Below are 27,911 nucleotides of genomic sequence, written 5' to 3' on the forward strand. Positions count from 1 at the left end.
TGAACTTTGAACAAGAGAGACACTTGGAAAACCTGCTCCTTTGAATATAAATTTGAATTGTATCATTTAAGTGACAATTGAGAATGTTTCTTACATTAGACCTTGGGGAGCCACTTAGGTGTATTTGACAAACTGGACCAAATGGAAAATTAAAGTCTCTTACTTTAATTGGTAACTGCAGCCCATAACTTTGTATCACTTCAAGTTTACATAAGTGCACAGTGAAAAGGTATTTCCATATCTTACCATCTGCAACTCAAGACAATAGAACGAATCAACATTCAAAATCGGGTAGAGGTAAACATTATAATACCATTATGGAGCAAAGGCATCTCCGAATTGGAATGAAAGGGAATCAAACAGCACAAACATTCTCGGCCCTGCCTGCTGAAGGTGGAACCCTGGACTAAGAAATGTGCGAAAGGCACAAGATTATATTTTAGAAAGCACAAGGTGTTGACCACTGTATATGGTATGCTTGGGAGTCTCCCTATTGTTGCATAATGGAGGCAAATACGTTCAAATCAGGACTACAAGTACTATAGATATGAATAGAAGAGTGTTCTGGTTCTTTTTTGGAAGATGATTATATATGTATGTATGCACTCTCAAAGGTTAAGTCTATGTAACAAATGCTACATTGAGATTCAATAAAAAAAATATTTTTGCTCTGATGTCAGCATGAAATGCAAATGCATTTGTTTGGGATAAGGATGCTTGAGGTTTCAAGTGCACAGTTGGTAGGCTGATCCCAAACATTTCATGTAGCCGGAGAAAAAGCAGAGAATCACTGGATGACTGTCCCTCCACATAAGCATTTGGTGCAATTCACCATGGCCTTCTAGATAACATGACATTATTGTTAGTGTATATTGTAGACAGTACAGTAGATCACACTAGTGTCAGCTTCCTGTGTTAGTCCACGTTAGTAACAGCGGGTAATGATAACATGCTTTGACTGTAGAAAATGAGGGAAAACTGGCCTTATGAATGGACTCCGACTGAATGAAATTTGACTGCTACTGAGGAGCAAAGACATCAAGTGAATTCTCTGCAACACAACTGATCATAAACCATAACACATCCATTCAGGGGCAATGTATTAAAATCAAGCTTTTAGTTTGGAAAATAAATAGTTGATCTGATCATGTATCTGATGTACATTTTGTAAAATGGGTATAAAGCAATATAAACGTATTGCTATATGACTTTTGAAAGTATTTTTCTGTTGGGTTATGTGTGTTCAAAGGGAATCAAAGAGAGGTCATGATGTATCTATCACTGTGGCGGCTGGGAATTAATAAAATAGCCTACTGCAATGACGTATGAAGCAAGCTCAACTGCATTCATTCACACACATTCTGCAGGCTTCTCTCCACCTCTCAAACTCACCTGCTATGATGGCGACTCAAGCAATCACGTGCTTTTTACAAGTTATTCCCCTCAGCCACTGCTGTATTACCAGATGGCTTCACAGACAGGAGAATCACTGCTCGCTCAAAACTCTATTACTGTAGAAGTAAATACAGACACACCGAAACACACAACAGTCTTTAATGTCTGCAAGTGAAGCTCTAAATCATTACTTTGATGCCGTCATAGCACACAAACTAAAGAACAGTTGCACATTCCCACTATGTCAGTTTGTTCTATACTCACTGTTCTACTTTTGGACAATTAAATATATTCCATGAACATGTCATACAACCGATTCCATAATAAAACATCAAAACAAGATTGAAATAATTGCGTCTAGCGACACACTTTAGGAGCAGAGGGAGAATATGCTGAAGAGCAGTAAGGGAAATATGCTGCAATTAGACTGGGAGCGCTGTCTAACTCATTATCACACCTTGGTGTTTTAACAAAGTTATGTGTCTAATATATTCTGTCATTGTACGAAGACAAACTGCACATGGGGTACCACACAGGGACACAGTGACATGAAATGTGGCGACACATGCTTCTTGGGTGGGCCTCTGACAGCAGCAAGAAGCCGAATCTCCTGACAAAAACGATTCAGACATTTTTATTTTCAAGCAGCTTTATTGCATGATCATAATACTTATCTCTTTGCTGCGCCCATGTGGACACAGAGAAAAGTACACTCAATCATCAGTTACATTTGAATGAATCAGTTTTATTTCGTCATTTTGAACAAGGTGATTGCCATTCTCTGCTCTCTCTCTCTCTTCTGGTCCGGTTAAACATAAAAATGAGCATGCGCACATTAACACATTGAGCTCCATGTGTCATACGTCAACAGCATTCAACATGTTAAAAACACAAACAAGTAGATGACAAGAAAAATCATATAAGTGGTATAAAGTTTATAACAGCTTTTAAAACAGAGAACCATTCTAATTATACAATTAACCATTCACCCTAAACCAAGCTATAGTGCCAGAAAGTGCCAGGAGTGCCCACAAAAAAATTTCACATCAGGATAAACATTTGCATTCCTGTTACACTTGAAAATAAGTCAAAACAAATGATGAAACTTTTCAGTCAAGGTCCAAAAAATTAAAAAGTACAACATGTGACAAATGTTTTGTGAAGGAAGTTAAAGGATATTACGACCATTGGGGAAAATATACTGAACAACTTCAGTTCCTATTTTGCATTTCAGTTCTTGAATCAGGGACTTTATGACAGAGCCTAAAAGTGCAATAGAGTTATTAAAAGGTAGACATATATACATATAATTATAATTATTCCTCTTGACAAAGAATGCAACGCTCTACTCAGGTTTTTTGTCAACAAATGAGGAGACACAATTGATAACTTTTTTTTTTTTCATCCATCCTTTTGGCATTTGAGAAGTAATTTGGAGACATACAAAGTTAATGTCACCCGGACATCATTACAAAATAAAACACTCACACATATATACATGATAGTCAGGGGCCTGGGAAGGAACCCCTAACTTTACCCGCAAATTGTACAAACTCAACCCGGTATGGAAACAACATCAAAGTGAAGGGAAAGAAACAACTAACATTACCTCTATAGTATTATTATATGTTTATCGATGAAGTTTTGGCACTAACTGTTTTCAGCATGGCTGCACTGGGCTGCTCTGCCTAACAACACTGTAAGAAATCATTTGATTGGTTTAGAATTCTTACTGTGTGAAGAAACTATGCAATGATTTTGAACCGTCATGTTGCTGGAGTGATTATACAGTGTGCCCATACAGTAAAATGGAATCATTCATTTATGTGCAGATGAAACAGGCAGTGGTCAAAGCAGCTGCCTGAAGTAGACCAAGAAACAATGACTGTTATAGCAGGAAGTGTCCATTGTGGCCGTTTAGTTGGAAGAGGTGGCAGTGATTAAATACAGCGTTGTTAGGCTTAGAAATGGAGCTGAGCTCGGCACCAATGTGTCCATGGGGTTTGAAAACCTACAGTATATGGCTTTACTGTCTCACTCTGTTCTGAAGATGCCAGTTCACATGTTCCCTATCGTACAGCTCCAAAGGTTAGACTGTAAGTAACAGACTGGTTATTAAAGGGAAAAAGTTAAAGAAGTTATTGCTGACTGATCTGACAAAGTCCGCTATTTGAAGTCATGCTGTAGTTGATGTGTATTTAACATTTTTTGTAGTCATTCATCAATTACTCATCATTGTACCGCACAATTAACTGACCTGATGTGTTCTTGATTTAAGAAAAAAAAAGGATACCATGTTAATCATGGGGAGGTTCCACAACACTTTGATGAAATGCTGGTATGACTACACACACACACACACACACACACACCCACACACAGCACACACACGCACACGCTTTAGCTACATGCCAGACTCATGTTATATCCTTGTTGTGTACATAAAGGTGCATTATTTGAATTATTTATACATTTGAACAAACTATATTTATTCTAAAAAACATTTTACTCAAATGTTTATTCAAGCTCTGCATCAGAACCGTCTGGATGCATGCTATATTTCAATGAAAGAACACAGTATATCTCTGGTATCGTCACACTGACAGAACGCTAAGCGCTACAGTCCATCTGCTTAGAACAACACAGTCTTTGGTCCATATAAATTAAAGTAAAAAATTAAGACTTTCTTCAAAGTACCATAATTAAGTGTCAAAGGAATATTAACAAATCTGCTACAGGATACATATTGTATACGTGCATTTGTGTGAATGAAGGTGTGTCAATTGTTTCTCCTAACATTGGTTAATCTGTTTGTTTGGCCTTTTGCTCCACATTTTGGTCCCTGTTTTGGTTTAAATTGTGTAATGTAAATACTGTAATAATGTCCGTCATAATGCACTTTTTAATGGTGGGCTCTAAATGTTTCTGTAAACAGCAAAATCATAAATTTAGTTCATTCTTTCCTGTTTTTATGTTTTCATGTAGTGAAACACTGAGACTCGTATAGGTCTTTGCCTTCGTGTGCGTGTGTGTGTGTGTGTCAGTGGAAATGTCCCATGGCCTCAGCAGCCTTCACTCTCACCACAGGATCTGGATCTTGGAGCAGCATTACCAAACCTAAGGACACACATTAACACTAAGCATGAATACTAAAAGACAAAACAATGAGTCTTTTTTATTTATTTTTGAAGTAAGAAGGTTGTGCAGTGCATCACCTTTAGTGATAGTCCCCATGTTGAGGTGGGAGAAATGCTCCTCTGGAAGATTCCCCAGCAGAAATCCTGATAGAACACACACACACACACACACACACACACACACACACACACACACACACACACACACACACACACACACACACACACACACACACACACACACACACACACACACACACACACACACACACACACACACACACACACACACACACACACACACACACACACACACACACACTATGATCAGGTTACATCATAAAGAACACACCGTTTCTAATTGCACAGGTAGTGAAGCGGTTGTTTTTAATTTGTTGTTATCGTGCATGCAATGATTACTATTGTCAAAGGTTATGTGGAAAAAACTAAACCTCTAATTATATTGATGCTCATGAGATGGAGCAGTTAGTATTCTAGTCATACCTATAAACATGGCAGCTCCGGCTCTGACCTCAGGCCAGTGGCTCTTGAAGAACTGGATGACTGAGATGTGATAAAAGTTCAGCATGCTTGGAAAGTCCTGAATCTATGGAGCAAAACATATGCACTGAGCATTAAACAAGAGTAGCAATCTCTTCTGAAATTCAACAAGATCATCAATTATGACTTTCAGTAAGGTTTATCCTGAAATACACTTTGTTTTAAAGCCAGAAAATGCACAACTAGTTTGGATCCCAATCAGAAGAACTTTACAAAGAACCATCTGAATACATTTCATACTTTATAAGAATGTGCATTAATAATGTATTACCCCTATACAGCCATGCTTATGTTTGACAGCATGAGACTCACCAGGTACTTGGTGAGGTCATTTATGAACTCTCCATAGTGCAGGCTCTTGTCTTCGTGGAGGTGGTTCTGAAACATGGTTGTGATCTGCTCTGATCCCACCACAGGAGCACACACTCGCATTGCAAACTTACACGCCTAAAAAGATGCAGAAACAAAAGCCGTATTTTGTATAAAACAATACAGCAGTTTAACCACAATCAGAAATAAGCGGTTTTCAAAGTGTGTGTGTGTGTGTGTGTGTGTGTGTGTGTGTGTGTGTGTGTGTGTGTGTGTGTGTGTGTGTGTGTGTGTGTGTGTGTGTGTGTAGGTGTGTGTGTGTGTTGGTGTGCATGCGTATTGCCTACTGTACCTTTACCACCTGTGGGTTTGGGTCAACCAGGTGTAACAGCAGGCTGACCAGAACATTGTGGATCTGGTCTTTGAACACTGGCTCTCCTGAGCCAAACTTGGACAGGTTCCCCATGAGATGGATGGAAGCACAGCGGATCTCATCATTCTCCTGGATGGGCAAAGAGCCAGAAGTTACCGTTAGCGTTATATGTGTCTGAATGAGTGTGAAACAGATTCACCTTCTCACAGAGCATGCAGAGCAACTGAACTCCACTGAATAATAAAATACACTAATTATTCAATGATGTATTAAGAGTTAACGCTGAAGTCATAGTTACATAACTCCAGCACAAGTAATACATACATATACATACAATACATTTGGATACTTAAGTCATCGTACCGAATCATACAACAACTTGAAAGATCTAAAGTGAACTTACACTTTCCAAGAATGGTTTGATCTTCATGAATATATAGACCACTAGAAGGTGGACATTCTTTTTGTCCAGATAGAGGAGGACTTTGGAGAGACCTGACATCGCTTCAAGCGTAATCAGCTTATCTGAGGAAAGAAATTGAAAAGGGCATTTCTACCAATGACAATCAAGCCAAGCTGAGCATATTGTATTATAATCATGATGCATGTGGCTTCTCCCCGTAATGACATCATATTAGGAAAGAAATCGGACTGGGGTTTTTGAACACAACTTTTCAGAAAAGTGGAGATGGAGAAAAAGAGAGATAAAATGTTTCTCATTCATTGGGAGTCTGTATTCACACTGGGGACACATATTAATTTTGAAAAATTAAAAAAGAGCATTTTGCATAACAGGTCAACTTTAATAAGTTACTGCAAAAAATATGGAGAGCTGGTCTACAGATTATTATCACTTTAATTTTCCTGCAGGAAATGACTTTGCAGTCAACTTACCTGGATCGTCCTTCTCCTCCATGCCTGAGCTCATGGCTGCAAGCAGCTCCTTGGCATACTTATTTACCTGATGGGAGACCACGTAAGAGTATGAAAGAGGAAGAGTTGAAAGGTACATCAAAAGTATCCCCCTGAAATGTTGGCATGTGGTAGCACAGCATTGTACCTTCTCAGGTGATCCCTCGGCTATATTGCCCAGCCCCCGCACAGACAACATGCGGACAGAGCAACAGGGATCTGATATCCTCTCCATCATGTTGTTCATTAACACATCTATCAGCATCAACTCAGTCACCACGTGATGGTTTAAGAGCTGTACACAGGAAATGAAAGAGAGAGAAACAAGACACACACCATTTAATGTATGTTCTCCATCTGATAGTCAACAAATGCTAAACAATATTCCTTCTTATGTTGGGTCATTTTGGCTGTTTTCATAAATTATGTGACAGGGGGGTTCAAATGCTAATGATTCAAAAAATCACAAGGGAGGGCCATTTATAGTGTATGTCACTGAGCTTGATAAAACACTGGACCCGCTCCTAACAGTGAACCAAACTAATAAACATGATTTGATATTTGATGGTTTATCACCTCAGAGAAGAAAGCAGTGATCGTGATTCTCTGGCATTCATAGATGTTGTTCAAGGAGGGACAAAGACACTCCACAATGGCGGGCAGTCTGGGACCAGCATGCTTCGCCATTGCCCTAAAGTTGAGACAAACATAGTTTACACCCACATTTACAAATGACTTATGTCCTGAGTTAATTTTACCATTAGAACAAAGATTTGATAGTTATGAAGGAGATATGAAAAGAGAAAATACAGCATTTATTTGGTTATTACTTAGATCTCAAACTGATCCATATAAACTTAGTGTGTGTTTATGTACCTTGCCAGTAAAGTAACTCCATTAATGTGTGTGTTTGCTTCCTTCATTGCATCCCAGGCTTTATCTTCATCCAGTCTTTTCATCACTTCATCTAACTGGGCCCGTGCTATCAAGATTCGCAGGGCATCAGTTGCTACCCTGAAACACAAACGATTTCACCAAGTTGTCAGCCCACCCAGAATCACCTGACATTAAAAGTTTACAGAGCTGATCTATGTAGGGATCTCATATTGATTTTACTAGCTATAAAGAGATAAAGATGCCCACCCTGCTACATGCACAGAGGCAGCATGTTTAGCGTTTTTGTCCTTCGGTGCCAGAACCCCGACACTTGCTCCCAGTCTGACAACAAGACAGGAAAAGAGCTGAGGAAACAGACTGACAGCCGGCTCCTGGCTCTGGCCATTTAATAAGAGTTCTTTGAGACCACAAGTCATCTGGAAACAAAGAGCACACGTACACACATGTAAATGTTAACTCATGGGAATTGTCCCCTTCTGCAGTTTCTGACTGGTATGGAGCTGCTGCTTCCCATCACACAAACCAGCTGAAGACTGCTGTGCATGGCAGTAGAGATAGTTTCTATTGTGTGAGATCAACACCTTTTTTTCATATATGTATTTTTTTTTTACAGAGAAGGAAGTTCAACCTTGTTTAACAGTCATCCATCTTCTATTTTAGTCAAAGCAGCCATTTACACTGGACACATAACTGCTCCCGTTTCACAACCAAGAATCTAATCAAATGTTTGAGCATCAAATCTATTTTCTTTTACGTATTGTGCCCTTAGCACTGCCAACAATGTGGATAACCCACTGCCAATACTGTCCCTGAACACATCATGTTTGGACTCATGCTTCCACTGCTGCTTTTTATATGTCACATCTAAATGGAATACTAGATTAAAAAAAGTTTCACCTTGGTGTAAAACACTGCAAAAATATAGAGTATATATATACAGTATATATATATATATATATATATATATATATATATTTTTTTAAAGCTTCTACTGCTATGATATGTGCTGCTTGACTTTTTAAATGGCATTGTTTTCTTATTTTTCTTTGTGGGAAATGATGTAATTTTTGACTAAATGTATAAATATCATAATGTAGAATTGAATAAATACAGTGCTTCAAGTGACTTACGGCCAGTGGCTGATTGGTGGCCATCTTTGTTGACGGTCCTCTCATCATTGACTCCCTCTCTACATATGGCGCCATGATGGAGAGCTTCTCCATCACCATCTCAAGGATCTGACTGGCTATGATGGGGTCTGCCCCCAAGGCCATCCACATCTCACTGGTCCAGCTGGACAGAGACAGAGAAAGTGTTGAAGCATTTTCAACTGAACAAACTAACTCTAAGAGATGCGACCAATTATTTGTCCTATTGAGACAAAGAAAATCTACTGACAAACTAAGGAATACATTAATTTCCTGAATAAGTATTTCATGATACGATAGAGTAGTTTATATATTCATAAGTTATGGATCTCTACCTGTCAAAGGGAAGCGGTTGGTTAACTAGTGTGTTGATGACAATCTGTAGATGCTGAGAAGCCAGGATCAGTACCGTCTGTCCTGCCGCCACTCTCACCTAAACAACAATGGCAGAGTTATTTCAGTGAGTTTCAACTTCAGAAGCTGTGTAGTAAATAATTGTTAGGTACTTGAAACAAATCATTCAATAAGATATGCAGTGAGATGATCATTATTGCAAAATAAGCCACATAGGGTGAATGAAACCTGTATGTCTTAGTTATTGAACACATAATAACCCATAATAAAGAAAAAAGAGCTAATGAACATGAAATACAATAAAGATGATCAGTTCTTACCTGCTCTTCTGTGATGCTCTGCAGACGCCCATGCAGAACCTCCAGCATCTCTGGAACCTAACAAACAAAGAAACACTGTCTTTAGTAATCCAGTACAGATGGTGTGATTGTGTCAGTGTGTGTGTGTACATATAAATAAATATCTCAGCAGATACAATAAAGGGCTGCCTGATAGTGTAAGTATATGATTAATTAAGTATTCCTTTTTCAACCAATTTCTGAAAATGTGCTTAATTATTGCTATCCTTATCATTAAAAACAAGTTTATCTCTCTCTCTCTCTCTGAGTGTAAATGTGTGTGTGTGTGTGTGTGTGTGTGTGTGTGTGTGTGTGTGTGTGTTTGCTACCAGCTCTTGTAGTCCACCTCCTCTGTTCTTCAGCAGAGTATTTATGATGACAGATGAAGCTCTGCAGCAGTTTGCCTGACTGTCAATGAGCCCTTCAAACAGCATGAACAAGAATGTCGTCAGCTGCTGCTGAGGGAGACGCTTACTTATCACCTGACACACACACACACAAAGGAAAATGGCAGTTAAAATTGGAAAGTTAAAACATTTTACATTGATTGTATGACAATATTATGGCGGACAGATTTAAACAGAATGAAAACAAAGCAACAGGATATTAAAAGAACGGTTCATAATTAAGTGTAAAAACTAAAATCTATCTTGGCAAGGAAATGAAATAATTCAATATATGTACAGTATCTCACAAAAGTGAGTACACCCCTAACATTTCTTCAAATATTTCATTATATCTTTCCATGCGACAACACTGAATAAATGACACTTTGATACAATGTCAAGTAGTCAGTGTACAGCTTGTATAACAGTGTAAATTTACTGTCCCCTCAAAATAACTCGACACACAGCCATTAATGTCTAAACTGCTGGCAACAAAAGTGAGTACACCCCTAAGAAAAAATGTCCAAATTGGGCCCAAAGTGTCAATATTTTGTTTTGCCATCATTATTATCTAGCACTGCCTTAACCCTCTTGGGCATGTAGTTCACTAGAGCTTCACAGGTTGCAACTGGAACCCTCTTCTACCCATTCATGACGACATCAAGGAGCTGGTGGATATTAGAGTCCTTGCGCTCCTCCATCTCCCGTTTTAGGATGCCCCAAAGATGCTCAATAGGGTTTAAGACTGGAGACATGCTTGGCCAGTCCATAACCTTTACCCTCAACTTCTTTAGCAAGCCAGTGGTCGTTCAGAGGGGTGTTTGGGGTCGTTATCATGTTGCAGTACTGCCCTGCGGCCCAGTTTATGAAGGGAGGGGATCATGCTCTGCTTCAGTATGTCACAGTACATGTTAGAATTCAATGAAATGTAGATCCCCAGTGCTGGCAGCACTCATGCAGCCCCAGACCATGACATTCCAACCACCATGCTTGACTCTAGGCAAGACACACTTGTCTTTGTACTCCTCACCTGGTTGCCGCTCCACACTCTTAACACCATCTGAACCAAATAAATGTATTTTGGTCTCATCAGACCACAGGACATAGATTACTGCAACCATGTCCTGTGGTCTGATGAGACCAAAATACATTTTTGTTTGTCTGTTTGTCTTCAGCAAACTTTTTGTGGGGTTTCTTGAGCATCATCTTTAGAATAGGCTTCCTTCTGGTATGACAGCCATGCAGACCACTATGATGCAGAGTGCGGCGTATGGTCTGAGCACTGACAGGTTGACCCCCCACCCCTTCAAGCCCTTCAGCAATGCTGGCAGCACTCATACGTCTATTTTCCAAAGCCAACCTCTGTGTACGACGCTGACCATGTGCACTCAACCTTCGTAAACTGGGCCGCAGGGTGGTATTGCAACATGATAACGACCCCAAACACACCTCCAAGACGACCAGTGGCTTGCTAAAAAAGCTGAGGGTAAAGGTTATGGCCTGGCCAAGCATGTCTCCAGACCTAAACCCTATTGAGCATCTTTGGGGCATCGTCAAACGGAAGGTGGAGGAGCGCAAGGTCTTTAATATCCACCAGCTCTGTGATGCTGTCATAAATGGGTGGAAGAGGGTTCCAGTTGCAACCTGTGAAGCTCTAGTGAACTCCATGCCCAAGAGGGTTAAGGCAGTGCTGGAAAATAATGGTGGCCACACAAAATATTTACACTTTGGGCCCAATTTGTAAATTTTTTCTAAGGGGTGTACTCACTTTTGTTGCCAGCAGTTTAGACATTTATGGCTGTGTGTCGAGTTATTTTGAGGGGACAGTAAATTTACACTGTTATACAAGCTGTACACTGACTACTTTACATTGTATCAAAGTGTCATTTCTTCAGTGTTGTCCCATGGAAAGATATAAAGAAAAATGTGAAGAAATGTGAGGGGTGTACTCACTTTTGTGAGATACTGTAATATTTAAGTTCAGTTTTACAGAAGCCTTGCATAGTGCGTAGAGGTGTAAATATACCTTGGTGAGGTCAGAGCAGGTCTTATATAGAACTGAATGGTCAGGGTTTTCTAGTCGTTCTTTTAGGGGCAAGAGACTGTCCACACCCTCATCCTTATAGTCTAAGGAGAAACCTAAACGCAAATAGTTGAGAGAAAATGAGAAAAAAAGTCAATGCTTATTTTTTTATAATTATTAAGTGATTGCAAATTAAATAAAAAAAAAAAATTACAAAAGTAAATGGTCAGTGCACAGTACCGACTGTCTGTACCTTCATAGCGTAGCTGTATATAAAGCAGGGAGTATATACAGTCGACAGCAGCAGTGCGTACAGCAAGCTGAGGGTCAGAACATCGTGGGGACAGTCGACCAAGAAGAGCTCCAAGGTTGTGGAAAGACACCATGTTCTAGACAAAGACGTACCAAAACAAAAGAAAGGAAAGAAAAAAGGCACACAGAATGTCAGTTCCAACAACAGACGAAGACATTCAACAGTTCAACAGTGAAGTTATCATGAAGACACATAATACTTTAGATCACTGATTAAGTTGGACACACACACCCATGGTTATCGGGACCATTATAAACACTATCACCTGTGGTTCATTTAGAATAGTTGTGTTGTTAGAAATCAAATCAACAAAACAAACAGGTGAGCATCTGGTGTCTCAGCGTGTACCTTGACAGTCAGGTTATCCAGGTAGTAAGCCAGTAGGTGAGCAGTGGTTGTGACAGCTCTCTCTCTTTCATAGTCCTGTCCGGAGCTCAACCATGATTCAATGTGCTGCACAGGACAAAAATACACATCAGGCCAGACCACACATTGCTCCAGTGTTTTATGCACAGTGTAACTACTCAGTTTTTTAAAAATGGTTCGAATGCAAAAAAAAAAACAGAATAAAGGAACAATGCAAATATGATTGGTACTTAATACTTAGTTGAGCTAAAGATAAAAAGACCTGATTAGTGTAAAACAACATCTTCACCTTGAGAACACTCTGCAGGCCATCAGGTGTGGGATCCCTGGCCAGAAAACTTTTCAGCAGTTCCTGCAGTGCAGCCAAAGTGTCTTTGTACAATGCCTGTGCACATTGACCAGGACAGGTTAGGTGTGAATGTTACAATAAGTACTGGCACAAGACTTATAGAGCAGATTTTCTGAAGTAGCGCCCATATGTTATATGCTATATACCATGAGTACTTTTCTTCACCTTTTTCTGTTTAGGGTCCAGCATCTCCTCGTCTTTAGTTTTCTCTGGAGTGTGTGTCTCAGGTGGCAAAGAGAACACACTGTTCACACACACCTTTAGCAGGTCAAAGCTCTCATTCTCGCTCAGCACAGGGTCCAGAGGCCTGAAGCACTAACCGTCAAAGATTTAATAAAAACTGGGAAATGACAGAACCTCCAGTGCAAGAAAGCAAGGAAACCATAGATAAGTGTGAACCTTTGTGTTAAACAAAGTCATAGTTAATAGTTTGACCGGTTGGCTTATTTCCATATTCTGTTGAGAACCTTTTAATAGCAGTTCTGTGATTTCAATTTATGTCTGATGTATCAAAAAAAAAATCCCTGTGATGGATATTAACATTAGTAGACCCTATAGGCTCTTTTTTTAATTTCAACTATTGAGAGAATTCTCTGCCGGTTGCAATGAATTTATGAATCTGTAAGGGGGTGCAGTGATGGTCTGATCTTATTTTTTTTTTCAGCTAAAGGATACATTAGGTTGGCACAGGTGGTCATCACAAGATGGCGTACTGGAGTCCTCATTGAATCAGCTGGCTCTGCCTTGATAAAATCCTGACATGACAGCAAGAAGGCAAATCAGAAAACCATTATTGTTGCATCAGCAATCTAACATTTCTGACTCATTTTAAAAACTTGAATTGACTGACTACTAACCAGCATAACAGTAATGAGCTCCTGTTTGCGAGAGAAGACGTAGCCTTGTTTCTTCACACACACACTGATGGCTTTGGCTATGAGCCCGACACTCTGGATCAAACTGAGTTTCATAGTCAGGTCCTGAAATGGGATATACACAAACATATGTATGTCGACAAAATGCAGAGAGATGCAAAATTCACGGACATACTGTACAAAAGAGTAAATTAAAGGAAATCCACAGATACAAAGATTCAGGTCAAGAGGAAAAGGGGGCTCAATTTGAAGAAAATTGGATAATTGAATCTTCCAAATTGTCAGGAATGCAAAAACAACAAGGCGAACTGCAGCCCCCTTCAGCAGATGCAAGGCTAACAGTGAATGAGCATAAGAAAAGTATCCAACACTATTCTATCAATTTACAAACTCAAATCAATCAATCCAGCAAGCAAATTAATCCAATAGTAATATCATTGATTGATCTTCCATGCCTATGGATGGAGAGAAGTTACAATTCAAAGTTGTGGTTAGAGGAGATTGGTTCAACAGCAAATCACCAGCAGGCCGAAAGGCCTAGAGACACGAAAAGCTGTTAATATTTAGCAAGAAATTACAAAAGCCCTTTACACCAACCACCATTTGAAGAACAATCCACCATTAAGCAAAGAAAGAAAGAACAAGATGTGAACCTACTGTGTGTAGAAAGCATGTAAAGGCAGCGTGTAGTAGTGTACTGTAGTAGTATATTTTTGCCAAACAATTTTCAAATCACACAAAAACAAAAGGTCAACGGCTTTATAAGAGCCAAATATGGCAACCATGAACATGGTTTTTAATTCAAACCCCATTAAAGAAACATAAGTAATGAAGAGAGCATGTCGGTTCTTCATCAACTCTAAGCATCAGGTGATAAAGTTGCAGATAATGTAGGTTATTCTGAAACTATTTTTCCATTTATATTTGAGTTGAGTAGTGGCCAGAGTAAAAACACTGAGGCTTTTGTTCAATCCCAGCCAAGAATATACAACACTATCTCTTAAGTAAGTCTAGTAAGTCACTGGTTTTACATTAGTGCGTTAAAGTGATAGTACACCCGTAATCTAGCTCAGAGTATCAAACACTCAACCCCTTTTAAAAAGTGTTTCTAAAAAGGTTTCTAGTTAAGATTAAAATGTTTTGGATTAAACACTATTTTAGTGAACTGGTCACAACTCAAGTCCATCTAGCTGACTGTAGCTGCCCCTGTTCTCCATTACAAACTTTTGAACAGACACCGTTCAAGACTACATGGGGCCAGTGTGTCATACTCAGAAGGTAGTCGGTGACATATCACGTAAAGCTACATTTCACTGAGGTAGAGCATTTTCACTTATAACAATGAGAACAGTCAACATTAGTTTGGGGTTCTTGTTGTTCCAACTGATCACTTTCTGCACCACAGGCAGATAATGAGGTTTAGTTATGACCCGAGTATTAATGTTTCATGTCTGGGATTTCAAAATCAACATGTGGTCCACCACCAAAAAGGATTAATTGTAATGATGGAAGGGCATTCAAATCTGGTACTCTACCGTCGTGAAATATTAGCTGAGGCACAGCAAAAAGCTAAAGTAGTGGCTGAATTTTATCAAGCTGCATATTCTTGATTGGAAGTTTTTCAGTAAAGATTTTAGTGAAAATATCACCACACGTGTGCAAAACAGAGAGAAAATTTCAAAGAAGAGAAAGTTGAGAGAGCCCCGGTATTCCTGTGACGATACCTTTGTCTCTACTTTAATCCCCAGAACCTGTATGAAATAGAGGTAATAAAGTCATCAGTGCACATACAAATACAGCTCTCTTACCGGCAAGATTATGTTTAATGAGTCCCATTTTAAATCGTGCAACGACAAATACACAAGTGTAGGTCTTGGGGGCACCTGCTTTTTGGATTATGTCAATGCAACAATGCAAAGTGCAAAGGGTCTGGGTGAAGATGAACATAGATCAGAGGGTGTGGTGATTTATAAATACACTCACAGCCAATCACATGGCTAGTCTCATCGCTCTGAAACTCTGAGCCATCACAAGGACACATATCGTCAACACATCAGCCAATGAAGAATCGGCTTCTTCAAGAAGTGATATTTTCGTCTTTAAGGTGTAGAATAGTCTTTAAGTTAAATAGTACAATGCTGATAAAAAAAGTGAGTGATGCACCACATTTCTTAACTCTTAAAATATGTAAGCTACATGGTACAATACAGTGGATTTGGTTGGATGTAGTCTAAGTAGAAGTGAACTAGTGTCATTTTAACTGCAATAGTTTTGAATGACAATCAATACTCTAATTCATATTTAAAGGCCTACTTCACCGTTTGCAATATGAAGGTGTATTGAGCTATGTAGTATAAATGTGCAAAAAAAATTGAAATCGGATCATCCTAGCCTGAGAAAAGGCAGAAAGAGTGTTTTATGGTCTCACTGTCTAACCCTACATTTTCCTTACTGTGACATGATCACAGTAAGGATCAGGATTAACAGGACAGCTGGGCCAAGGGAAGACTGAGGGAAGACTGAGGAAAGAAAAACCTCATTCATTAAATTATAATAGTGATTTTATAATGATAGAACGCTGGTTCCGTATGGGTGAAGTATTCCTTTAACATTTATAATTTAAGAAGTCTTGTGTTTTCTAAAATCGGTATAATTTTTCTATGTACTTATTTTTTATAAAATTCCTTTTTCAATGAGAAAGGGTTTTTACCTTGGTATTGAAATGTTTACTGATGCAGCGGAGGATGTCTTGGTCAATACGGTTGAGTATCTTTTCTGGAGGTGCGTTCAAAGCTACTTGACCATAACACAGGATCAATGTGCTTTTCACCTTCTCTACCTCAACGTCATTACGTTCCTATGGAGAGCAAAAGAAAGAGGGATGAAGGACAGTGGCTCTTTTGACATTAACAGTAAAACATCGGGATCCAAGGAAACCAAGTGATATCCATAATAAAAATGTAATTTGTGTTATATTATAAAACTGATTTTTACTTTGAGAAGGTTGAAGATGCTTGGTGACTTCTTGAAGGCGTCTGACTTGCCGAACTCATCCAGCTTGGCCAGAGTTCCCTCTAGGTGGCTGTTTGCACACAGACCAATGCCCATTGCAACTCCCTGATAGACACAGATGATAGAAACCGTAAGTAAGACCTTCAACCTGTCCGAAAGTGAAAGCAACAATACCAGTTTAGACATCAGGGTTTCAGGTACCTCTCTTTCTACGGCGTCATTGTGTCGCGCTGTGAGGAGGATTTCCTGCAGCTGCTTTTTAACCACCTCGTTATTGAAACACTGTTTGAGAGTCACTCCTATAAATCGATACAGGAAACTCTGGAAAGTGAAAAATACAAATTATATTACTGTTATATCAGTGATTCTTGAGAACCGGGACAAAAGGCCGTCTTCCGTATGGAACTGCTGTTATGTTTAAAACAAAACATATTTAAAATTGTAGATGTTATTAGGGATTAAGAATAGAATGTCTGGAGCACAATTATCCCTGTAAATTTAATTTTAGCATTATTATGTCAAATATATGACACTTGTTATCTTCTCACAATGTCCAAAACAGTGTGTCCTCAGAGAAGGTTTCAATCTTTCATACAGTATGCAATAAAACCTATTAAAATGTACTTTAATGATTAAAAATAGCTTTTTTCATCAAAAGCAACACTAAATAATCTCTCATATCAATAAAAACAGTTTTTCTACAACACATTCATGTTTTATAAGGATTCTAAGAGATGGGACCACTTTACTGTAAGTCAACACCGTCAGACATTTCATTATGTAAAATGAAATAAGAGGCAGCTGTCACTTTGAAGGACCTCTTCTACCTCTGCAGAGTACATTAGAGTCAGACAGGCTCTGATAAGTGTTGTAGTTTTAGAATATTTTACATTCCGAATCTTGAAAGTCCTGTGTCACAACCATGATATGTCAACACCAACTTACAATTTCTGAAGAAGTTATTTGAAATTTTTTGATAATTTTATTTTCCTGAAGTAGTTCATACTAGCACCTAACATCAACAGAAAAACCAAATGGCTACTAGATAAATTCCATTTGTTATGTTTAAGAAACGTTAAATATGTCAACACCGTCAGACAGGAAATCTGACGGAGTTGACATCTGACGGTGGTGATAGGCCAATGACGGTAAAAAAAATAAAAAGCTGGGAGGTTGTGTCAAAGCTTAGCTCAGTAGCTTATTATATGTTGGATACATAGATGTAATTTAATTTGCCGAAACATAGGGTTTGTATTTTTTCAACATTGCACCCTGTTTTGTCCCACTTCTCAAGAATAACTGATATATGTACTTTATAGGTACTGTTTTCCCAAAACACAACACCTTACAGTCTGGGTTCACGTCATTGGGTGGTAAGAACATTTCAGGGCGTTATTAACAATTCCACCCACCTTTTATCCATTCAATAATGTCACTTGACAAACGTTGGTAAACTAAATCAAAGCAAGAGCTTGAAATCAGCTTGCTTTTTGATTTGTGTTTGTGAAAGCACTTACCTTCTCCTCTACAGCGTTGTTATATGTGGAGAGGTATCTCGTTGCCTCGGCTGCCAACTGACACACCCACTTGTCGTCATCAATAGTAGCCAGGGTTTTAGACAAGAACTGAAGACGATTTGATCACATTTAGAAAATCGTTTGGGAAAAAAAAGGCAGCTTTGAATATTTCTGTATCAATACAGACAAACAAAGCAGACAGCGTATTCTCTCTGCATGAAAATACTCCTTATCAATAGATTATATAATAGCTTATAATGGTTAAGAGCAAAATAAAATGGGAATTATCCTTAATATTTGCAATACGTTTCTTTCCAAAATATTTTTTTTTATTCAAATGCAAAACCCTGATACATTTGAATGTGAATAAAATAATACTCTCATAAAGAGTAGACAGACACACCTTCAGCAACTTTTCATCCCAGTGCTTTTTATCCAGGCTCTCTGCTGTGGACTCTGGAAACAACACAACACAGTCAGTCTAGATAGAACCACTGTAAATCAGGAATGAAAGGAAAAAAGGACCCCATATCATTTCTGGTGTTACTATAGGAAGGTAAGGTGTCTTCCAAAACTCTTACTTTGTGTAAAGAAATATCTAAAAAATCTAATATCAACTTATTTCCATACCGTCGATTATTGAAAGCAGAGGGGGTATCTCCTTCTCCCAGAGTATCTCTGTATTGGGGTGAATGTTTGTACTGAGGATTTGAAGGAGAGAGAGGGACGGAGCTCCATGGTCTCTGCTCTCGAATGGGAACGCTGCATTCACCTGTGACACACCGAGAGCAAACACATGTAGGAAATACTTTGACTTATTTAAGTCCAGATCCAGGTTCAATAAACAGTTTCAATTATTAATGTAATAGCAGTCCCATATTGTGACTGAAACTTAAAAAGAGAAAATCAGACTTGACAAATCATAAGGATCATTTGGCATCATAAATGACTTGTGCAGAACAGGGGCTGCAATTCATTCAATATGTTTAATATGTTTAATAACAATATATTGCTCCAACCAGTCACTAGACTGTGTGTTTAGTGAGGCTTTGTTCTATACACTAGGAGAAGTGAGTGCAGGTCAGTGTTTGGCTATGGCTCTTTATTTAATTTGAAGAAAATGTTTTAGAGTTTGATTTACTTACCAGCATTCTGATCATTAGTGTTTGAGGAGAGGGAAGGTTGACTGATGGAGAAAGATAAAGACACATTGAACTTGGAATGGTAACTTTTGAATAGCAAATTTCAATGCTTAGGAAATATTTTCAGATGCTTTCCTTTTCCAAAATTCATACATCCACCTTAGGACTGATTTAAAACTATCATGGAACACAGACAGCAGATGCACATTGCACATTGATGCACCTGACCAGTAAATATTCCTCCTACCTTCCTGTTTAAAGTCTATGTTGAAACTGGCCTCCTGGTTATTTTTCATTTTGCTGCCCAGCTCTATCAGACTCTTACACAGAGGAGTGGTGGCATTGCTGAACTGTGGAGGGGTCAGATAATACAGCAGCTTTGGCCAGAGAACCTGTGAACGACAAAATACACGTGTGAAGTTTTACAACAATGCTTAACATAAATTTAACCCCAAATAATTTGTCACAAAGCTCAAGCTTCCTAAACGTGCAACTGCAGTGGAACAAACATCTGCAACAGCTGACTTTGATTCTCAGTCACTGACAGATGAGAGAGAAAGGTAAACAAGTGGATAGGTGACGTACTTCAGCTAGCTGTCCAACAGTGGTGGTCAGGAGATGAAGGGTGTTGTCACACATGGACCTCAGTGCCTCGTTAGTCACCTCCTCTGGATCTGTGGGCTTCTGACTTCGCTGGAGACACAAACACACAATCATATATATGAGTAAATGTTTTATATTCCACGCCTCAGATCATCGCCTGAAATACAACAATTTGGAACAGCTAGTCCCTTGATGTTCCCAAACCCTGTCTTCACCTTCTCATAAAAAGCTTCAGCGCAGATAACGCGTTAGTCGGTGTGTAACTTCCACATTGTCTATTGTCTTAGTAAAGTTATTGAAATGATTACCCAAGGTGCCGTAACCATATACGCCCCATACACAAGTTTATTCATTAAGAAATAAATGAATAAACTGCTATGAGAGACAACTTGCATACTCTCCCACTCATACATATTAAACACAACAGAAGTTGTACCTGATATGTGTCTGGTAAGGCACAGTTTTGAACTATGAATCGGACCAGTAACTCCCCTCCCTCTAACTCCAGATATCCGTGATGAGCCATGGCACTGATCACCTGGACTACACGCTTCTTGACCTGAGACAGAGAGAGAGAGAGAGTCAGACAGAACAATGCTGTGATTATCTGATCAAAAGGACTTCTTCAGGAAAAACAACTGTCAACAATGTTAAAATGTAAAAAAAAAAAATAAAAAAAAAATAGAGAAGAACCTTTTTTGTTTGATGAAGCAAAAAAGTAATAAAGAGACAGTGAGGGTCTACATGTGTGTTACCTTGTTGCCGTGATCAGCCATTGGTTGTCTGATGCTGGTGAGAATCATCAGCTTTTTATTCTCCATTGTGGAAGCTGCAGCACACGCATGAACACATTAAGACTCACACACACATACACAAATAACTAGATATGCAAAGATAAATGGATAAATAAGAGGATTTGAGTCTACATGACTTTGCTCCAATAAAAATTAATACGTTATTATAATTCAGGCACACTAAGGGCACACTCACACTAGGTAAAGTTTCCCCGTAGTGTGCCCAAGCACGATTGCAGTCCATTGATTGGTGGACAGAATCATTGGCCTAGTGAGAGTGCGCCATGAATCATAATTACTCTTAACTGCTCCCCTTGTGCCATATCAATCACTGATGTGTGAACAGAGGAGTGTGTTTTTCTTACTGGTGGAGTTGATGAGGTGACGGAGCACAGCCAGCGAGCCCACCCTGTTTCTCTCATTACTGTTCTCCATCTTCTGGAGAACAAACACAAGCAGCCGGTCTGGGAAGGAGTTAGCTTGAGGGGGAGGAGTTGAAGCAGACAGACAGAAAAAGACATTGTCACAGATATACAAAATCAAGAGCAAGACACGTGATAAGACAAGAGCGAGGGGAAGAGAAGTAGATGGTCTGTTCACAGTTAATATGATTATCTTGTTGCGAGTCTAGCACACTATTGGATGATCTCATTAACGTTCTTGTGACTCCATAGAACTAGATCAGATAGAAAGGCCTTAAAGCTAACTGAAGAGCGTTAGTACCTAGTAAGCTGAAGCAGCGCAGGATCTCGTTGTGGTTCTTGACAGTCGGTGGGTTGTTATAATCAACAGGGCCGGACACCTTGGGGTAGACAAAGGAAAGGTTACACTGTTTTCTGCAACAGCCATGACCTTCAAACAGTTATATGCCATGATGTGAGCACTGACTGGCATTACATGGGAACATAATTACATTCGTAGATTAAGTTAATACAAACTCACACATGTCTTTCTATCCTTGTAGTAGTCAAACTAATACTAATGAAGATAATAATGCAGTGACTATTATTTGTTCATCCAAGGTGGTGCCTGATCACACACAGTCCAGGTCACAGATTAGAAGTTACAATTTCAACCACAGTATCCTACTTTGGGTACCTATCTGAGCTAGAAATAAGAACTGAGAATTTCTGAAGAACTGAAAAAAGATGGCATCTTTTTAAATTGTGAGAACCTGTTAAATGTCTGTCAACTTCAGTTACACAAATGTACTACTTCAGTTTTGTGTTCATATACAGCTAAACAAGATTGCAATTTGAATGAACTGTATCTGTTGTACCAGCTGCTGTTGCTGCTGCTGCTGCTGCCAGTTGTGAAATACTATCTCAGTCCCCACAAGGCAATCCAGGTCATACACACATACTATGATTGGCAGAGTCATTGTGGTAAAATATTGCACAAGTCAAGGCATCGGGCTTTGCGTCAGCTCAGTCACAAGGTTATGATAACATCTGACTACAGTCACTTGACACATCTTAAGGAATGCAGTGTAAGGTAAACATAAGATGCAAAAGTAGCAATCAATCCATGCCCACTTTGTAAGCACAGAAATATAGTTTCAATGTATGACTGTCAGTAAGCAGGAAGACAGAGACACTAGGACTGGATTACATTTGGCATGACATCAACCTAGTGTTAGAATCCATCTGACGGAGAGTGCTATGCAGACAGTTGAGAAGCAGCGACTGTGAGCCGTCACACAGGTGCAGGTACAAATAACACAATGTAGTAGTGTTAGTAAGTCTTTTATACTTGTGGTTTGGTTATGGACTGTTACTGAGCACTCCCACTTCTCTTTTTTAACCTCAAAGCTCTGGCTTGAAAACTACCTGAAAAGTAACAGTTTAAACCCCACAACATACTGTGACAACATACTATAATTTATTGTTAAAAAAACGATTTACTACACTCCATTTTCTTTTTAGAATTTACATTAACTATGGGTTTTCAAGATGGTGAGAAAATTGAAGAATCAGGGAAATATCTTAACGTTAGAACCTTTTTCCTGTTATTTGCCAGTGTATTAACTTTTTAAAATGTGTTCTTCTTTCCTAAACCCAACAGCTTTATAAAAGAGTGCATCAAGTTCAAGTGAGCAATAGCTGGTTGTGATATTTGAATAAAAGAGGGGCACAATCTCAACAAACAAGTTTTTCTGCCAAGTTCAACCTTCTTTTAAGAATATCTCTGTCATGCCTCAGTCACCTGGTCCACTCAAGGTGAAAGCTGCAGTACTGTTCTTAGTATGTGCTGAATGTGTACCTGATGATGCAGTGCAAAGAGTAGACTGTCCAGTTGTGTCTCCAGCACCCTGCTGCCCATGTTGACGGAAGCATCAATCACTTGGCACAGACTCTGGGTGAAGGCAGAAGAAAGAAAAAAACTCATCTGAATAAACTAAATGAATTGTGTCAAACACACTGTGATAAGGAACCTGTTTTAAACCACGAGCACTGCTGAGGCTTGTTTAAACTGACAGAAACAAAAACAATTCCCTTTCTGAAGATAGGCTGTAGTCAGATATGGTTTACTATTTGTAATCACACAAATGAGCCACAATAAAATATCAATAATTAACAGTCCACTTTGCTGAGGCTGCAGCCCGTACCAACCTTGCTAATAATATAGTGTTCGTTGTTTTTCTTGTACATGGACAAGATGGCAGGAATCAGTTTAGGAATCTGCTCCTCCAGTTTATCGCTGGCCATCAGATGGCACATAGAGCCCACTGCATCGGCTACTGTTAGCCTCAACTGGAACACACAAAGAGAGAGAGAAGTCAGCTGACGGACATAACAGAGACTGGCCGTTTTCAACTGTTTAGATAGAAAATAAAAAAGGGGCGCAATAGCCATGGAAAAGTGATATAATTTAAGCAAATGTTCTGAGATTATTTGTTGTGCAGAGTTGATGTACATTACTTGTTAGTACTGAGCTGATGTTTGTAAATGTAGTGCCCTTTTGTACCAAGTTCTGAACATTGCTCCAGTGAACCATAATTAGCTTTCATAGATAGATTCCCTGCGTTCTGTAATGCAGCACGAAGGCATAGTGGTTAAATAGTTAGACTCAGTGAACATAGTCAAGTATAGACTCAATTCAAACAACATTCTGTTTGCTTACTTAACTACACAGATATATTCTAGTAGTTACCATGCTGCTTTTTCAAAGTCTACCGTTTGGACTACCATCTTCATGTTTGTATCAAATATTTGGCAAATGAAATGGCTTATCTTAGCTTTCCTACTCACTAAACTTATTTTAATACTACCTGAATGTGACTTAAAGCAAAATGTATAGCCTCTTTGTTTGTTGAATAGTACACTGTATATCAAAATAGCTTGCTCAACCTCCAACATACAGTGCCATTACCTTAGACTCCCTGCTTTGTAACCAGTTATTGAAGAGGATGTCAAAAGCAGCACATATTTCACTGGAGAATGTGTCTTTTCTGACTGTTGGATCTGGAGCCTTGTCCAGGTTGGCGAGGTACTCCAAGATACTGTCGCTGAAATGACACAGAGCTGGAGGGAGACATACAAAATATTAAGAGAGAGTAGGAAGCAATGTGAGTTTTCTAAAGAGTAAGAGGAGAAACTTCATATTTTAAAAGTTGAATGTCTTTGAAGGTGAATAGCTGGTAGTAGCGTTTAGGTAGTTATTGGAGGATGGTTATATATATGCTTCAAAATAATTAGAATTTAAAAGAGTATGTTAGGAGATCCTTACCAGAGGAGAAGACCCACTTCATGTTGTCCTGTTTGGCTATGCTCAGCATGGGCAACATGGTGCCCAGAATAGCATTGAGGAAGGGGACCATGCCATAAACTAGAGAGCAAGGAAAAGAGTACAGCATTAACTGCATGTTATTACATGCCACTTCCTCTGTAAGGCAAGAACACATACACTGTAGTTCTTTTATGAACTGATGATATGCTTAGTAAGTAATAATGCACAAAAGTTCAAAGGAGTCCAAGATTTGTGTATTCTCCGAAAAAAAGATCTTTGCACATTACAAATTCATAATCAATATTAGCAAACACCTTGTTAAAATTCCATTATATATCAAAGTAAATATAATAGTTTGGTCAATGATTTACAGCTGCTAAAACTGGCTTTAGTTTGTACTTCCTCTAAAAATGATATTCAACGGCAACGGCAAACCACAAGAAATGAAAGGTCCTGTGGATACAAAGATCAGCTACTCAAACACTGGCAACACCCAGTGACCATGGTGCTGCTAGTAATTTAGTCATTAAGCCATTATCAATGTAACTTTATTCACATGAGTGGCCATTGGTACAACACCAAAATGAAACGGCTGTTCTTGTGTAACTGTCGGTGTTGATAACATTAAACTGAAAATAAAAACTTGAATCTTGAAGCTGCTCAGTGATATTCATTTGTTCATTCCACCCTAATGCTTGCATGATGAGGTGTGTTGAAACACTGTTTTTGGACAGGTTTTACGGGTTTAGGTCTTTCGGTCTTTCCCAACAACCTGTGAATACCTGCCTAGTAAACAAGAAGTTTCCTGGTTTGTGTGTGTGTGCGTGTGCGTGTGTGTGTGTGTGTGTATTTTCTTACCATTGGAATCAGACAGGTTGGCGAGTGTCTGGACCACAAAGAAGTGAGGTAAGTGCCCTGGCTGAAACTTGCTTAGGATCTCCTCCATGATGTCATTGATGTGCTTGTTACCCACAGCAACCAATATATTACTCGCTGCCTGCTGCCAATCTGGGATGACCTCCTGAAAAACAGAAAAGAGCACCATTCTTCAGCTGCCCTCTGCAAGACACAAAAAAAAAAAAAATGTACATGTGATACTGGACCTTGGTTCGCGTCATCTCATCCGAGGCCAGCGAGATGATGCTCTTTATCCTGGGGTAACTGATCTCGTCTATCCTGCAGCCCACAACCAGCTCAATCGTCTGGAGAATCACAACTCTGTGGCTCACTGCCAACTACAGGGGGAAGGGGAGGACATGAACAAAGGAGCACATATTGAAATACAATATGACGACCAAAATGGAATAGATATAATTAATAAATGCATTGATTAATACATATAGAACAAGTAAAATGCTTGCAATCTGCTTTCACATAGGCAAAGTAAAACATGAAAAAGATTCCCATGACATTTCCTCAGTGTAATGAGGCCATTGTGACGCATTTTTACTATTTCCGGATATTTAATAGACAAACTGACAGTCACAGATTCATCAATATCGATTCATGCTGCCTGTCTGCCATCTATGAAAATTTGAAAACCTCATGCTTAATGTCACTCTTTCTGACAGAAATGCACAAACAACTACTTATTGCAATGTTTACATATGTATATGTGCGGAAAAACCGTACTGTAACCGGCCGTCAAACCACATGCTAAGGGGCTCTGACATGCCTTTTAAGTGAGACAGGGTCTAACAGATTAACAGCAGACTATTGTTAGCAGGGGTTAGTGGAGTCAACACAAATCTGTAATAAAACCACAGACATTTTCTTTATATATAAATACCACTTCAGTGCTTGCTGCAATCTGGCTTAATGTTTAACAGTTTTAAAGGACAATATTTCCCCCTTATCAGAAATCAAAGGCTTGGAGGACTTCAGCTGCTACTTCCACTCTTAATGTGTGAGTACAGATAATACACTTTATGGCTCTGTTATGTTTTCTTACGCTTACAATGATAACTGCTTGACACAATACATTTGTTTTCTTTACCTTTGGATGTTTAAGAAGGTATTCCTGACACATCGTTAGCACTTTGTCGGGCTGCTGTTTTCCCAGAGTCAACATAGACTTTCTGACCTGTTCCTGGACCTCTGAGTCTTTATCTGTGGCTGCATCTAGTAGAGCTAGGGTCACCTCTAGAGGGGAAACACAACAAAACAAAACAGAAGGGTCTCAGCAGAGGGATTGAACGTACACAGAAGAGAGAAATGGAAGTAAAACAAATGTATCGACAAGGTTTAAAACACCTGTACAGAAATATGAGGGAAATATGCATGGCTTAGTGTCCAGAACTGTTTCAAACAGAGCACATAAATGACTGTAGCCAAATAGAGGCCAACATATTCTAAGGAAAGAAGAAGAGAAGAGACTCACGTTCCACATCTGTGTCGTCCATGGTGGACAGTTTGAGGGCTAGCTTCCTGGAGCCTGTGGCCGAGGATGTAGCTTCCCTCCTGGGGTACAGATGGGCAGAGGCTGCCTGGAAATAAGGAACACAATATGAAATGTGGAGCTGAAGTGATTAATGTAATATATGTTCTTATTTTCATTCAGAATAATGTATGATCAATATAAAAATGTGAATCCAGTCCAGAGCCAGGATCAATTAATGCCTTAAAAGTTGTGTAGCCTATGCCTATCTTGAGATATTGATTTGCTTAATGACAAGGCAGAGGGGCTTTCTGAAGACAAAGTTCCATATTGATTCTCTCATACTAAAAAGTCATGTCAGGTGACAAGACAGAGGATGATGGCTTACACAGACACTGGCATCTGGGGCAGCTTCACCAAAGCAAATATTCAGACAACAGTACGGGCTTCTGCCACAGTCTGTTTGGAGAACATTAATTTGCTTTAAAATCTTACTGTCAATGTCACTTTAGCTTTCTACGGAAAGCTACCTGTGAAGCCACTTATTTAGCTTGTCACATCACCACAAACTATAACGAGAACCAAGTAGCTAACTAAAACACGAACGTATCAGAGTATTGCTATATAAATGGCAGTAAACATAAACACAGTTGGCGGTGTTAGCTAGGTAAAAGGCTCAGTCTTTTATGGCTGCTTTTATAGTACAATATCTTGCCGTAAACATGGTATGTTGTGATGCTGCAGCGGCGACACGTTAGCATGCTAAACTAGCAGCTGCTACTACGGAAGAGCCGAAAGCGTCCTCACATAAACAGACACAGCGCCTTTAACGAAGATAACATTAACTTACCTAGTCTCAGTGAGCGTTCACCAAACAAAAACCTCTCGCGACAACGTTGCTTCTTGTCTCGCTTAAAAACGACAGGCTTCCCTGTCAGCAGCAGCATACACTGGGGTTAGAGCTGTGTGTGTGTCTCTCTCTCTCTGTCACTGCAGGTGTA

The 27,911-nt window shown here is 39.2% G+C and overlaps 1 protein-coding gene across 1 annotated transcript; it reads right to left on the reverse strand.

Annotated features, from left to right (window-relative positions):
- Positions 1–2,048: 2,048 nt before the first annotated feature.
- mroh1 (maestro heat-like repeat family member 1) lies at positions 2,049–27,896 on the reverse strand. Its single transcript, XM_080039978.1, has 45 exons — positions 27,761–27,896; positions 26,914–27,019; positions 26,530–26,675; positions 25,637–25,768; positions 25,392–25,554; positions 24,534–24,632; positions 24,177–24,328; positions 23,417–23,557; positions 23,067–23,159; positions 21,528–21,606; positions 21,170–21,283; positions 20,766–20,839; positions 20,447–20,569; positions 19,993–20,100; positions 19,655–19,799; positions 19,411–19,451; positions 18,896–19,037; positions 18,669–18,721; positions 18,266–18,373; positions 16,950–17,069; positions 16,731–16,853; positions 16,447–16,593; positions 15,461–15,487; positions 13,719–13,841; positions 13,537–13,616; positions 13,027–13,168; positions 12,802–12,897; positions 12,495–12,599; positions 12,087–12,222; positions 11,837–11,949; positions 9,754–9,906; positions 9,407–9,463; positions 9,068–9,165; positions 8,715–8,877; positions 7,831–8,000; positions 7,564–7,701; positions 7,264–7,378; positions 6,836–6,982; positions 6,670–6,736; positions 6,179–6,300; positions 5,755–5,904; positions 5,406–5,540; positions 5,037–5,139; positions 4,611–4,676; positions 2,049–4,512 (listed from the first exon to the last, which is right to left on the reverse strand). Exons 2-45 carry the CDS (start codon positions 26,933–26,935, stop codon positions 4,436–4,438), a joined length of 4,908 nt encoding a protein of 1,635 aa, XP_079896104.1. The 5' UTR covers positions 26,936–27,019; positions 27,761–27,896; the 3' UTR covers positions 2,049–4,435.
- Positions 27,897–27,911: the final 15 nt, after the last annotated feature.

The sequence above is a fragment of the Ammodytes marinus genome (assembly GCF_949987685.1).
Source record: "Ammodytes marinus genome assembly, chromosome: 13".
In the NCBI taxonomy this organism is placed as follows: domain Eukaryota; kingdom Metazoa; phylum Chordata; class Actinopteri; order Uranoscopiformes; family Ammodytidae; genus Ammodytes; species Ammodytes marinus.